Source organism: Dermacentor variabilis, chromosome 1 (genome assembly GCF_050947875.1).
Source record: "Dermacentor variabilis isolate Ectoservices chromosome 1, ASM5094787v1, whole genome shotgun sequence".
NCBI classification, from domain to species: domain Eukaryota; kingdom Metazoa; phylum Arthropoda; class Arachnida; order Ixodida; family Ixodidae; genus Dermacentor; species Dermacentor variabilis.
This window is the reverse complement of record NC_134568.1, coordinates 281,799,886-281,814,535: the sequence shown is the minus strand read 5'-3', so window position 1 is coordinate 281,814,535 and position 14,650 is coordinate 281,799,886. Positions and strand designations below refer to the sequence as shown.

Genomic DNA, 14,650 nt, shown 5'->3' with positions numbered 1-14,650 from the left:
CCCACTGACCTTTGGTTCCCGTCGAGTCCTGATTATACCCCTGATTATACCCCTGAAACAACCGCATTTCCAAAAGTAAGTCCTGGAACCATTACACCTTTCCACATACCTCGGAGGACCTCGTACCTATTGTATCCCCATAGCGCTCTGAGCTTCATTATGGCTGAATTTCTCTTCCCCTTCACTGTTATTGTTTTTTCCTGTGTTTCCATATATCTATCGCCTTCATTTATCCATATACCAAGGTATTTATATTCTGTTACCCGAGGTATTTTCTGGCCCTGTATCTCCACTGTCTGTTCACTGTTTTCATTGAATACCATAACACCTGATTTTCTACCACCAAATTTCAAACCTAAATTGTTGCCTTCCTGTCCACAGATATTAGCCAGACGTTGCAAATCACTTTGCTTGTTAGCTAGCAACACAATGTCGTCCGCATAAAATAAACCTGGGAGCTGCTGCTCTACTACTGCGCTCGCCTGTTTTTATGAGAGATTAAACCCGATATTACTTCCTTCTAGCGCCCTCTCCATCCTCACCATGTACATCATAAACAGCAGCGGGGATAAAGGGCACCCCTGCCTCAGTCCCCTGTTGACATGAACTTTCTCCTCATCCCTTCCCATTCAACGCAAACGGCATTTTCTAGGTAAATCTCTCTCAAAAGCTGTAGACAATCGTCACCTAAGCCTTCCCCTTCCAGAATATCCCACAAAATGTTGCGGTCTACGTTGTCATAGGCTCCTGTAATGTATAAAAAGGCCACATACAACGGTCTGTTTTCTACTTTTGATATTTCAATACACTGAGTAAGAATAAGCAAGTTATCATCCAAACGCCTACCTATTCCGAAGCCATTCTGAAGCTCTCCCAAAATGCCATTATTCTATGCCCATGCTTGAAACTTTAATTTGATTGCCTGCATTGCTAGCCTGTATATTACTGATGTAATGGTCAACGGTCTATACGATTGAATTCTATGTTTCTCCCCCTTACCTTTATAAATTAAATTCATTTTACTTTGTCGCCAACTGTCTGGTATTCGTCTATCTTTTAAAGTTTTTTCCACTGCTTTCACCAGAGCTTCCTTACTTTTTAGTCCTAGTTCATTAATCAGCCTAATGGGAACCTCGTCTAGCCCTGTGGCTGTGCGCTTAGGAATTTTCTCTTCCGCTTTCTTCCAGTTGAAATTTGTCAGCACCAGCTCCTATTCCAATTCGGTCTCTTTGATGCTCTTTTTTTCTTCAAATACAACCTTGTCATGTTCTTGGAAAGATTCGGCTGTTACTTTTCGGATGTAATTTATTGCCGCTTCTCCTTCCAGTCTGTTTTCATCTTCGTCTAGGATATGTTGTTGTATTGTTGTTGACTTCCTGCCTAATAATTTTATGTGGTTCCAAAATATTCTAGGTGCGGCCTTCTCTTTCTCACGTATTTCTGACAGCCAACATTCACTTTCACCTTTTAATTTTGCTTGCATCAGTATTTGAACCATAGATTTTTTCTCCCGGTATATTTCCCATTTACTGGTTACTTCATCCTGCGGCAACTGCGCCTTCTTTGCCTGCCTGTGCTCTCGAGATGCTTCCTGTCGTTCGCCGATCGCTTCTCGTATCTCGCTGTTCCACCAGCTTTTCGGTTCCTTTTAGAGCGCAGCTCTTTGGCGTCCGTTCCTGGGTTTCGCGTCGTCGTCGGCGTCGGCCTCGTAACCAGCTCCGCCCCCCTTTCATCCCCCCAGCGCTAGCAGCGACCGACTGATACCGCTGGATGCCGCTGACGCCGCTAGAGAGTCAAGATAACGTGACTGCATAGAACACCGTCGCCGCCATGCAGAAAGAGGAGGAAAGGGCCCCCCCCCCCCTGTTCTTGTGTGGCGGATAGGGTGCTCTTCAGTTGCCGACGCGCCGGTTATTCGTTGTCCCTGAAACCAACTCCGCAGCTGGGGTTGACTCACTATCGGCGTCAGCGGCATCAGTCAGTCGCTGCTATCTCTTCCCTCCTCCCTTTATCGTGTTGTCCGCTTGCTGCGCGCGCTTCTGCCCCCATCGTTTGCCGCTGGGTGTACACGCCGCCCCCCTCCCCCCTCTTCCTGCGAGGCTCCGGTTGTCAAAGCGCCGGCTCGAACTTAATTCCTTTCTTCACTCCTCCTCCAATGCAACCCCTGTGCGGTGGCAATCAGAGAGCCAGATCGGTGGCGGCGGATCTGTATATGTGCACCGCCCGAGCCGAAATTGCCGCTGCCGTTCGCCCTGTGCGGTGGCAATCAGAGAGCCAGATCGGTGGCGGCTTGACATAAAGACAAACAGCAATTTCCTAACACTTATGCGGGAGAACATCCCGTTCCTCTCGCTCGTAACGCGTCCCACGGCTGTGACAACCTCGCGAGGCACTTGTATACATCTCGTCTTTGAGAATCAAGCATTGGTGTACCAAGTCGAACATATATCAGTCTATTTCTCCGACCACAAAGCTTCCTTCATGACTGTCAAGAACTGTTAGTGGAGTCTTTGTTAAAGGAATACGTGTGAAAAATAAAAAAAAATTCTGTGATAGCGCATACATGTGTTGCTCGATTTCTTTGCCTCAATCTATCGAAAAGGTGAAACAGCTTATTTGCTGCGCTCAAATTTCGCATTAGGAAGTAACCTAATCGTCGGTAATTTTTTTTTCTTTTCCATCGAGCATGTTGTTTCTCTTTCCGTATTTCTGTCGTTATTGCACTTAGAAGCTCACCATATTCCCACTCTTTACTTGGCCATTTGCCAGATTCTTCCTCAACTCTAGTGACTATATTTGCTATTTGTTCAGCGTTCAAATTTGGACTGGCCATTGTGCTTTCCTTGCTCTCTTTCCCAACTACATAACCCATTTTCAAAATGATGCGTTTATGGTCACTCCCTATGCTGCTAAACCCTTCCTCATCGATGACCATTTCTCTCAACTTATCATGAATTCCTTCTGTCATCAGACAGTAATCAATGGTCGATTGCCGGTTTCCCACTTCCCACGTGATCTGTCCTTCACACTTAGGCCCTGTATTCACGATAACGAGGTTATGTTGCTCACAAAGGTCTAGCATTGACTTGCCGTTGTTGTCGGTATAGCCATCTAAATCCTGTATGTGGGCATTCATGTCACCTAATAGGACAATTTCAGCACCATTCCCGAAACCCTTAATATCAGCGCTTATGCATTCCACTAACTCTTTATTCTTCTCTGTGCAATTACTTCCGGTCCACAAATACGTAACGCCCATCCAAGTTTTTTTCCCACTTATTGTACCTGATAACCAAAGATATTCTTGACATTGTAAATTTACTCTTTTCCATTTGGCTCCCTGATAGATGAGCATTCCGACTCCTCCTCCCTTACTGTCCAAAAAGCGTACCGCCACCTAGCGGCCGCGGCCACTTAGACCTCAAACGACAGCCGAAAAAGGGCTTTGTCTTTCAGTTTCCGCGTAAGAAAATTCTGTTTTCTCGTATATTGGCATTACAATCCGAAGCTATCATGTTTGCAGCGTGTGTGAGTCGTACTTTACGCACTTTGCAATACTTCACGCACTATTTTGCGCAATATATCTCTCGGGAACGCTTTGACGCAGTTATTCCTTGCACGAACGTCTGTATATACAGAAAGACCACGTCGCGTCACCACGCTAGGCGCACGGTACTGCGGAGAGAGATTAAACACGGCCCACGCCGTAGCAGACGACGCGGTTGTCGCCATACTGCACGTAGCGGCGGGCGATTCGTCCCTGGACCTGCATTCATTAAAAATATTACGCTACAATTGTTCGAGAGAGCAAATTCCACCCAATCATGACGCTAGATATATTAATAGCGAAGGCAGCCAGCCAACCACAAAGAGCACTTACGAAAGAAAAGCTTCGTGAATCCGGTCCCCGATTCTCATGTGATAGCTACGTGTGAGTGGGCCGTCAAGTAAGGAATGATACCTTGACGGGAAAACTAAGTGCAAATAATTTAGACCGAGGCGCAGGTGGAGACGTGTCTAAATTATTCGCGCTTAGCTTTCCCAGTCAACGTGAAGGAATTAGCCCTGCAACACGTTCTACTAATTAATTATACCTTCTGGTATAGTGGCGCGTGGCACAACTAGTGCGATGATTGTGCAATGGCTAACGTATGTGCTATATTGGTTTCCTGGTTTATTGCTACCATTAGTCGGATCATTTACTGATCACTCGATAAATGAACGAAAGTTACGATCTGGAGGTGGTAAAGAACAGTAGGTAGAAACCATGCCTCTTACAGAGGAAATTATATACCTAGTATCTCAAAGCTCGGTGTCATGTGCCGAGCCATGTCACGTCACGTATGTACACCCATGAGCAAAAGTATACGGACCACAGGGTAGCCGAAAAAACTGAATTTCCCCGTAATTAATAGGAATAAACGGAAACTGACGAGCGCACTATAAAATTCGCAACGACAAGTTTGGATTGTAGTCTGTAATTTCAAGTTACACTCACAGGCAGAGGAGAAAATCAGTTTTACCGCGCAATCCCTGGTCCGTATACTTTTGCTCACGGGTGTACGTTGCTCTTGGAATATGAGCACACTGGCACGGGCATACACCTGCCTGTCCGCATTCTTAGAAGTTATCCATCGATACACTGCGCTTCAGATTGCACCCTTCGAGCATCCCTTTCCCTAGCAAAAAGAAAAAAACAAGAACATTATGCATGATCGTTGTGTGTATATATATATATATATATATATATATATATATATATATATATATATATATATATGAACAAAAACAGAGTAGTAACCGTTTTCCTTTTTCAACGACTTTCCCATTTAGTGGTGACATTGAAAACCTCTAGAAGTCGCAGCCAACGGAATGAGAGCTATACGAGGGAGCTCACGAGTGGTATATGTTGAGTGCTATGCATTGCCAGAACAGAAGAATGAACTACTGTACGGTTTGCAGGTCAGTCTGAATAATAAGTCCACACTGCGCACAACCTGCCGTTACAGAATGTCGCTATAATGCGGGACGCTTTTTTTCCTTATTTTTTTCAATAAGATACCATTTGTCATGTCTTCTCTCAAGTGGCCTCATCCGTACAACTCACAGCTCTTGACAGCCCAAAAGTTGTCTGAGCGTAAGCCTGTGGAGAAAACTACTCACAATCAGGCCGACTCGTGATAATGTACAATCACGTTCAATATGAGCTGCAGCACCGGTAAACGTGGTCGAAGGGGCTCCAAGACTGCACAACGGCGCCGACATAAAAATAGAACTAAACATTCACAATTAGTGGTATTGATTAAATCAGTTTTTCTTACCTCGGAGCCGCCCCTGCAGTCTTGGAACCCCTTCGACCACGGGCACCGGTTTTGCAGCCTATATTGAACGCGACTATACATGCATGGCTCTTCTGCTAACGGTATCAGCGTCAGTACTTCTCTTCGTAAATTTTTCTGACAATCAAAGAAATTGCTGACTTCTCTAAATGGAGCAAGGCGAGAAGCTACTTCCTGGCGCTCTCGCAACTTTCAGTCAGAGAGGCTGCGCAAATAAATGAAAAAAAAAAAAAATGAGACGTCTCCGCCTGTGCACATTCACTTCATAACTCGCGTCCTTTTCGAAACATGGCAGGTGTATTCCGATCCTCGCCTCCGCTATCGAATGCAACGCATTTCTCCTGTTCAAGCTCTATAGGCGCACGTGTGCTGGCTTGGACCAATCGAGCGGCTTTTTATTTTCTCCGTCTTTCTTTTTATTTCCTTGCTTGCGCGTTGCGACGTCGACAAGAAATTTCCATATCAGCGCATGGCTATCGCATATCCTTTCGCGATGGGCATATCTCAGCTTGTTTTCGCAAAAGCCTACCACCCCACCCTCTGCCTTCTGCATGCGTCGCCGGGTCAACTGCTATCGACAACTCAATTTTACGTTGCGCTATACAACACGTCCACTCAGCAACGGACAAAACGCAATAACATAACGTCCCGAAACTGGGCACAGCGGGTAAGTAAGGGACGCCGTAGCGGTGGTGATGCGGATAATTGATTTTTCATCATCCGGGCTCCCTTAAAGTGCACACCGAGCACGGTGCACGAGAGCTTTTGCAACCAGCCCTGATCGGAATATACGGTCGCCGCGGCCGGGAATCGAGCAGGCGACCTCGTGCTGAGCAGCACAACGCCATCAGCACAGAGACACCGCACCGGGTGTAAGCGATGCACCGGGTGTAAGCCGGGTGTAAGCAATGCGTCGTGGTGAATAGTGCAGTGCGTGCGCATTAATGACGCGGGAAAATGTTCACAGGACATTCTGTCAACGAAAAAGGCGGAATTTTCATGCGCTTCCTGCAATGTGAGTGAAAGAATTCCCCACCAAGAGTGCGTGGTCCAGAGAGTACGGGCGAATAGTTTCAGCCGCATTACGCAAAATTTTGACGTTACGAGTACATGCATAGAGCGACGGCGAAAACTTGCAACTGTACCTCTAACATTATCTGATCTTTCACGCTGAACTGTCCTTAAGATGGAACGCTCAGCACGATCACTTGGCATGGAACGTCTCGGAGTTCCGCGCGCTCGGATTATCGCGTTACGTCAATTTCCGACTGTACATGTCGCAGCCGAGTGCCGGCTACAAGAAAGAAAGAGAAAAAAGAAGGAGAAAAGAAGAAAAGAAAAACGCTCCTTAGATAAACTCCTTATCAATTCGCTTTTCCCAAGGGTAACGCATCAATCCAAGTTGAGGCGATTTCAACCTATACTGGCGAGCGCGCCTAATGTAGCTGTAATCAATGATACACACACTCACACAAATCCCCCCCCCCCCTCACCCCATTCATCATTATCACGCGTGGTTCTCTACAATAGTTGGCTACTGATGGGAAATGGCGAGAAAACAAGAGTAAAAAGCTTAACATCAACCACATGCCGCGAAGCACGCCGAAACGACGCGTGACGTGGCACTAGTTGTAATGCTATAGTTTGTATACTAAACGCCGTAAATTAAGCGGCACTGCACTTATGCTAAGGTGACTATATTTGTGCTCTTGCGGCGTAACATAATGCCGCACCACATAAAGTCTGACAATACGACATTGACATTGGCGCGTACAGTGCTATATTTATATACAGCGAAGCTGTTAAGGGCTACTTTCCCATCTATCCTGTCTGAGTGCAGAAAAAAAAGAAAAGAAAAAACTCCCCTTCCACTCCGTGAAGATGGTCGAACAGCGAAGCTCTGTTAGTTACACCGAGTGAATTACACCATGCAAGTCAAACTTCGCAAGCAGTCTATACCGTAAATCGTTGGTTTCGCCATTCTTTCACCTCATTTTCGCTTTTACGTGTTTCGCGGGGTGAGCATGCTTTAGGAGTGCTATTTTTGCGGCCCTCCCAGTGTTTTTTTCTTATTTTTTGCTGCGCGTGAGATTTCTGTTTGTGTTTTGCCGTGCTTTCTTTTCGCGTGCAAGTTGCTCCGCCTTTTTTTTTTTTTTCGCACCATTTATGAGAGCAAAGTTTGGCTTGAAATAAAAACCATCTGATTGTTTTTTTTTAATTAATTTTGTGTGTAATGGTTGTATTTGCTTGGTCCCGTGTTGTCTCTTCTACCGCTTGATCTTGAGTTCTCGTCTCTTATGTCTGTACTGCTCGGTGTGCCTCCTCCGCTTGCAGTGCTTTGTCTGGAGACGTTGAATCTTGCATTGCTTGCTCTTGAGTTGACGGAAGTCGACGGTGTTGACATTTCACAATCACAGCCTTGTGATCATCGCGATATACAACCAACGCATGCCTATTGGGCGTAAATCACAGATATCCGGGTTTGCAAATACCGAGTCCATGCACGTGCATCTAATAGTAGTGGGGTGCTGATTCCACCACTTGAAGAAGCACCGCATGTCGAACTTATCAATATGTGACGCTCGCGGTGGGCACATTTTTCCTCCGGAGTACGCACTACCCGTGGTCTTCCCATAGTTGTAGCTCGGATGGAATGTGCGGAACCATTAATCCAAAGCTCTGTGTATTGGGCGCAATTGGCCCACCATTGTGAGGGAGAGAACAACGTCAGTGACGGTATGCCCGCAGTCCGTCGCTGTCACTTGCGTTTGCTCGGTGGCGTGGTTACAAGCATCCGCCCGGCATTGCCGCCTGCGATTTTTCAATATGAAATTGCTTTAAAATTAAATCTGTCCGTCACGTAAGACAATGGATGACCCATACCCCTTTAAGCAACGGCTCATACCCCCGTAAACTCGGCCTCTCCATTACGACGACAGCAGAGGAGTGAGTGCGGAGCAATGGGAGAGTCGGCTCACCAGCAGCGAGCTCACGGCCCAAAGGGCCCTAGTGCAGCACGCGAGCGATGCAGCACGACTCAGTGGAGCCTTGGAATAGGGGCCCAGCCTTGCTGAAGAGAAGTCTCAAGTCGCCAGCGCCAAGAAGATGAAGACGACGGAGACCTCGTAACCGCGAAACTCTTGAAAGACTCAATAAAAGTTTTCACTCACTCACTCACTCACTCACTCGCTGGAATGACGAGCGGCAACGAAGGCAGCAGCTGTGGAAGACGACGACGACGAACGCGGGAGCAGTGGCACGAGCCCGTTCGCGCGGTAGCGCCGTGGGGCGCCAACGAGCCAGCTGTGTAAAAAGACGACGACGCTCGAGCCATTGCTGATGATGATAGTTTTAGCGAAGTCCGACCACGACGGCACAGGGTTCGCGTAAACAGCTTCGCTGTAAAAAAAATCCCGAAGATATTGCAATGCCGGGCCGACCCGCGGCGGAGGTGCAGTTCGCCATTGCAAAGAGTGGAATATCTGCAATGTCTGCAATATATGTGTCTCCAAAGAGTGGAAGCGCACTGAGTATTTAATATGAATTGCTTTCACGTGATGAAACTGATTAAATTATGGGGTTTTCAGTTTCAGCTTATTCTCCATTCAATAACAATGAATAAGTAACAGATAGTATGCAGACGAGGGTCCCAAATCAATGACCGCAACGAGCCAAAACCAAGATATGATTTGCCGCACGCAATGGAACTGATTCTGTCCGTTTCAAATCCCTTCTAAAGTGCTTAGTTAAAGAGAATCTCAAGTCATACAGCAGCATCCATACACACGAAATCAGTTGCAACGGCCGAGGCTGTGGCCATAGCCCTGGCCATACGTGCCGCGGAAGCTAAGGGCCAATCGGCCTACGTGCTGACGGACTCGCAGGACGCCTGCATGCCGCCTCTCCCTTGGGGGGGCCTTATCGGGCTGCGTCTTCCGCATCTAGGAACGGAACTTACCATGGATCATTGCGTGACCTGGTGCCCGGCGCACACGGGGATAGCGGGGAACGAACGGGCGGACTGCTTCGCTCGAGGCATTGCAGGCCGAGCCGCGGGCCACACCGCCCAAGAGAACACCTCGACACCCGGTGCGCCGAGAGAAATGCTCGAATTACAACGGCTAAGCAGGCGAACCAAAGCCCTTCCTCACCCAGACCTAGACAGGGGGCAAGCACGGGACTGGTGCCGCCTGCAAACAAACACTTTCCCCACATTTATACAGGCTACACAAAATGCACCCGGACAAATACAGCAACAACTGCCCGTGGTGCAAATGAACACCGACATTGGAACACATAACATTCCAGTGCGCGTTACGTCCGGCAGCTGCCACCTCGCCGCTGCTAAACACTCTCCATAACTGGTCGTGGGAGGCGCGACTCGCGGAAGTGGAATTGGGAAGCCAACTGGCGACCCTTGACCAGGCCCGGCGAGCAGCTGTAACCTGTGGGGTCCTGGAGGAGCGGCTCCACTCACCATAACCAAACAACTTCTACTACAATAAACGTTTTACTCTCCCTCTCTCTCAAGTCATATATATATATAAATCAACTACCCGGTGGCGTCAACACCCGGTCTCACCCTCAGTATATGTTGTGTGTAAACAGCCGCAATATATAGAGTGTTTTTGGTCAGACGCTTATGTCTACTACCGCTTAATGCACGCTCTTTACCATGTAGCGTGATAATGTGATGCTTGACACAAGCATTTACTTTTTTTCCTAATCTTAAAGGAATCTACTAATTCTTTCCAGAACCGATTATTCTGAACAATGTCTCTGTTTTCATAAAAAACGGGATAGCATCTACACTTTCTGCAATGAAATACCAGATGCGATAATAGCCCAAATGATTTTAGGTACGCCCGATGCTTCGAGTACATAATGCCCGAAATACATTCCATAGGCGTTATGTTTAATGGAATATTCAGGGGGCTTTCATTGAACACGGTAGCAAATACGCGCTAATTTATTCTCAGCTGAAAACGGGACATCAAATTTATACTGGTGCGAACATGTTTAAATTCGTGAGTCATACACTATATAAGAGTGTGCGAACAGTGATTTTTGAGAATGAATCGGATACGAATCGAATAGAGCTAGAAGCGAATCGAATCGAATTGCATATCGAATACTTTTCGAATAGTTTTCGAATATAAAACGATGTTCACATCCCAGTATTCTTAAAGTTAGCACTTTTCTGTAATTAGTACGTTATGAAGCATTGTTTTATAAAATAAACAGATGTATCATTAGAAGCAAACCAGTAGTTGCTTCGCATGCACAGGGCTCTTCAAAGAGTACGAATGCTCGCCGTATAACCTGTAAAGTGTGGCAACTTAAGCGACGTAGCCTGCTACACTACGTAGGTTCTCACGTTTTATGTCGATACTATGCCCGCGGGGGTGAATTTACCGTACTTTTGCTCCAATTTTATATTTATTTGGGTGCAGTTGACGCTTTGAAATATCTGAAAAGTATTCGAAAATATTCGCATTTACGAATAGTGATTATTCGATTCGAAGATGAAATCGAATAGTACGCTATTCGATTTATTATTCGAAAGTTTCGAATATTCGTCCACCCCTATCATACCCTCTTAGAAAAAATGTTAGTGAAAAGGTAACAAAGGGGTGCAGTTACTAAATTTACCACCCATTACCACCTCTTTACTAGCTGTTTACCACCTTCGATAATACAGACTTAGTAGGTGCTGCATTTACTAAGCAATCACTAGGTTTCACAGACCTGTTAGTAAAAGGTACTACCTTGCCTCAGCCATGGTCTATTATGCTGTGTAGTGGCTGTCTTAATGCTATGTTTAGATAAACTATAGTCCTTATAAGTATGTTGGGGGGGGGGGGGGGCGGATAATAGTTATGTGCTGGCTCGACCGTTTCTTTAAGAGTTTACTCTTAAAAAGAAAGGACGTGCCAGTTACTAACTGAAAGGCACGTAGTAACGGCTTGTCACGAAGTTTGCTAAGATCGCAGTAACCGTAGGTAGTAACGGTACGGGTAGTAGCATTTACTACCCAAACGAGTTGGTTCATACGAATAGCACAGGTGCTAAGTTTACGAACCATAGATCGCAATGTCAGCAGTATAGTGGCATTTGCTACCCAATTAATTTAGCGGGGTCTGTTTCGTTTACAAGCGGCACTTCCATTGCAACGCATTAATTAGGTCGCTTCTGTTCCGGAAGTGCATAATGAATAATGCACCAATACCTTGATTTGGGCGAGTTGGTTCATCTTGACAGTTTTCATAAAAAAAGCGCTAAAGACGAAGACGAAGTCGGAGAAACACATGCGCCAGTCCTGTCGTATGTGTTCCTTCGTCTTCGTCTTTAGCGCTTACTTATGAAAACTGTGAATAATGCACGTTTGCGAAAAAAAGAAAACGAGGACCGCACTGCCAACCAGTTTAGTTATATTTAACACCAATCAAATGATGGCACCTAAGGGTCATGCGTGACGGGAACATTAAATTGCGTGTAATAATCTGCACGGTACAGAAAGAAACAGACGACAAAGGGTAACACAACGCGTCGCGCAATACAATGATCGAGATTACTACGCGACATGTTTCTGAGGATGACTTTATGAGTATACCAGGGGTTTTCTTTTTTATATCTGCACCAAATTTTTTAAAAAATCGCCTGCGGTAGCTAGCACAATTCTAACCATTGAACTGAATTACTCCATGAGGCGGACATTACTTCTACGCGAAATCAAAACGCTTAATTGAATAATTATTCTAATTACACTAATTAATTTGTTAAATACTTACTTTACGGCGCACATTTCAATCTACGAATTGTAGCCCGTGAGTTCGCAAGGCGTATGCACTTGGAACGAACTCTCAGGGTGACATCAGTTTCGAGATTTTAATTTTCAAAGTGTGCGACGAAATGCAGTGTCGTTCCAGTCACTTCTGTTCTTCAAGGCATAAATGGGCGTTTTCTTTTTAAGAAATGAGCGGGACAGTGCCTTTTTACCGCAAGTTTGACGGCAAATATGTCGAAACCGGTTCCATCCTCAGAATTAGTTTCATGTCGATATGCCAGGCAAATTCACTAGCTACAATTAGCAAATTACAACATCTGCTGTAAATTAATTAACGAAACATAATTAGTGAACTTTTGTTAATTAGTCAATTGTGCATTTGACTGCTCGTGGAAGTAACGTTCGCCTTATTGAGTGCTTTAGTTCCACGGTTAGAATTGTCCTATCTGCCACAGGTGATTTTTTTTTAATTTGGTGCAGTTAAACAAAGAGAAGAAAAAGAAATGACTGGACAGCAATATCCTTTAGGATCACAGTTTGCACCTGTGGGAACTTATCTATTCGGATATATAAACAAAGTTATGAATCTATATTCGTTAATTAAAATTTAAATCAAGTGATGGGGTTTTACGTGCCAAAACAACGATCTGATCATGAGGCACGCCGTAGTGGGGGACTGGAAATTTTGACCACCTGGTGTTCTTTAACGTGCACCTAAATGAATCTACTTGTGTAACGTATAGTGTGCACATATGTGCGCCGCAATTTTTTAAATAAAACGTAACTTTTATTTTAACACAATGATAGGGACTATAGTTTGTCTAAACATCGCATTAATACAGCCACCACATAGCTTAGTAAACCGTAGGTGAGACGAGGTAATACCATTTAGTACCTGGTCTGTGAAAGTAGGTAACTGCAGCACCTACTAAGTCTGCATCATCGTAAAACTAGTAAAGAGGTAATAATCGGTGTTAAAGTTAGTAAATGCACGCGTTATATCCTTGTTACTAAGATCTTTATCTAAGAGTGCGTACTATGAAGCTGAAGAATTATTGCACTTCTTTTTTTACTGCCGTATTACTGTCTCCACCACTGTGTGCATTTCACTCGACGTCTTTCAATTCTTCTATGTAGTCAGCGCAAATTGACGAATGACTATGTGTGAATAGCAAGCTTATACTAATTAACTTGTCCACGCGACATTTAAAAATCCAACTGGTAAGATGCTCACACGATTTTTGCAGAGCAGAGCCATAACTTGAAATTGGCTTTACCGATTCCTCTTTTCACCAGAGCGCCCTGACCTGGCTGTTATCAAGGGTGCGTAGCATATCTAGGTAGCTGAAGTTTGTTAGACTTCTAATGAAAATAATACGAAACTCAGTATTTCTTTTCATTTAATTGCCGCACGATAACCAGCTGCTGTTCTTCGTCTTGCAACCACACCACGTCTGCTGGCACTATTTGCCGGCCGGGTGTGACGCGAAAAACAAAACAAAGTGGACGCGAGCACCGCAACGCAGTTTGGCGTGTTCACAAACAAAGCACTTCATTTTCGCAAGCATACGCACAAATGGGAAACCACGCCGCGCGCACAAGCCTTGCGATGTCTCGCTTAGCAGGCAAGGCATCGCATTTCTTTAAATATCGCGCGAGCATCGACCATACGGCGTGTCAGCGGCCTTGTATAGCGGCGATGGGCACTCCTGAAGAGAGCGACGCCACAGAATATTGCTATAAATCGTACGGGCGTACAAGGCGCAAAACTCGAGAAAGAAGCGAGAAAGGTGGCCGTATACGTACGTCGCAGTGTGACAGGGCACGGCGCGACAATATCACCGCGGCGCTCAGCCCCGGCATCCACGGCAGAGCCACTGACGGCCTTTGCGAGAACTGCGATGACAGTCTGCGCGGCAGAACCGCTATCGCCGGCGTCCGTCCGCCCTTGCACGGAAGTGCTCGCGCCACAGCAGGAACTGATAAGACAGCGCTGCCAGAAGGCCATACGCACGGGAGGGCTCCGCGGCATTCGTGCAGCCGCACCGTACGAAAATAAACACGCCGAATGTCCGTGCACTGTTGTTCCGATAAAAAAAGATATGATGCATCGCCCACAGTATATCACTTGTTCGTTCGTTCGATCCCTCCTTCGTTCGTCCGGGCTCATTGACCATCACTGTCGATGGGTTTCTGCACATTTTTTTTTATTCTTTCTCTTTCCTTTTCAGCTGACTATTACGCTATTACCTTCAGTTTTGAACTTTTGTAACGGTCCTTTCATACTAGCGCCAGTGAAAAGGCCTGACATACAGTTAGCCCTTCCCGCCTCCCTCATATATCTGCCCGGGTTTTGAAGTCGGCGCACAATTATTTTTCTCTTTTCTTTCTGAGCAGCCAGTTCGTTGCACGGAAATCGCCCTCGGTAGCTTGCATGGTGGCTATGGCGTTGCGCTGTTGAGCTCAAGTTCACGGGATTGATCCCTGCCGCGTTTTCGATGGGGGCGAAATGCAAAAAAACACT

At 45.8% G+C, this 14,650-nt stretch overlaps 1 protein-coding gene across 3 annotated transcripts in view; it reads right to left on the bottom strand.

The window, feature by feature from the left end:
* The window catches only part of LOC142566030 (toll-like receptor 2 type-2), a 45,660-nt gene extending 31,503 nt beyond the window's left edge, over positions 1-14,157 (bottom strand). For 2 of the 3 annotated variants that reach the window (XM_075676730.1, XM_075676739.1), the window contains exon 1: positions 13,933-14,157. In XM_075676730.1, coding sequence (XP_075532845.1) covers positions 13,933-14,134 — 202 coding nt within the window. In that variant the 5' untranslated portion in view covers positions 14,135-14,157. The remainder of the gene's footprint in view (positions 1-13,932) is intronic. The other variant, XM_075676748.1, reaches the window with a different exon arrangement.
* Positions 14,158-14,650: the final 493 nt, after the last annotated feature.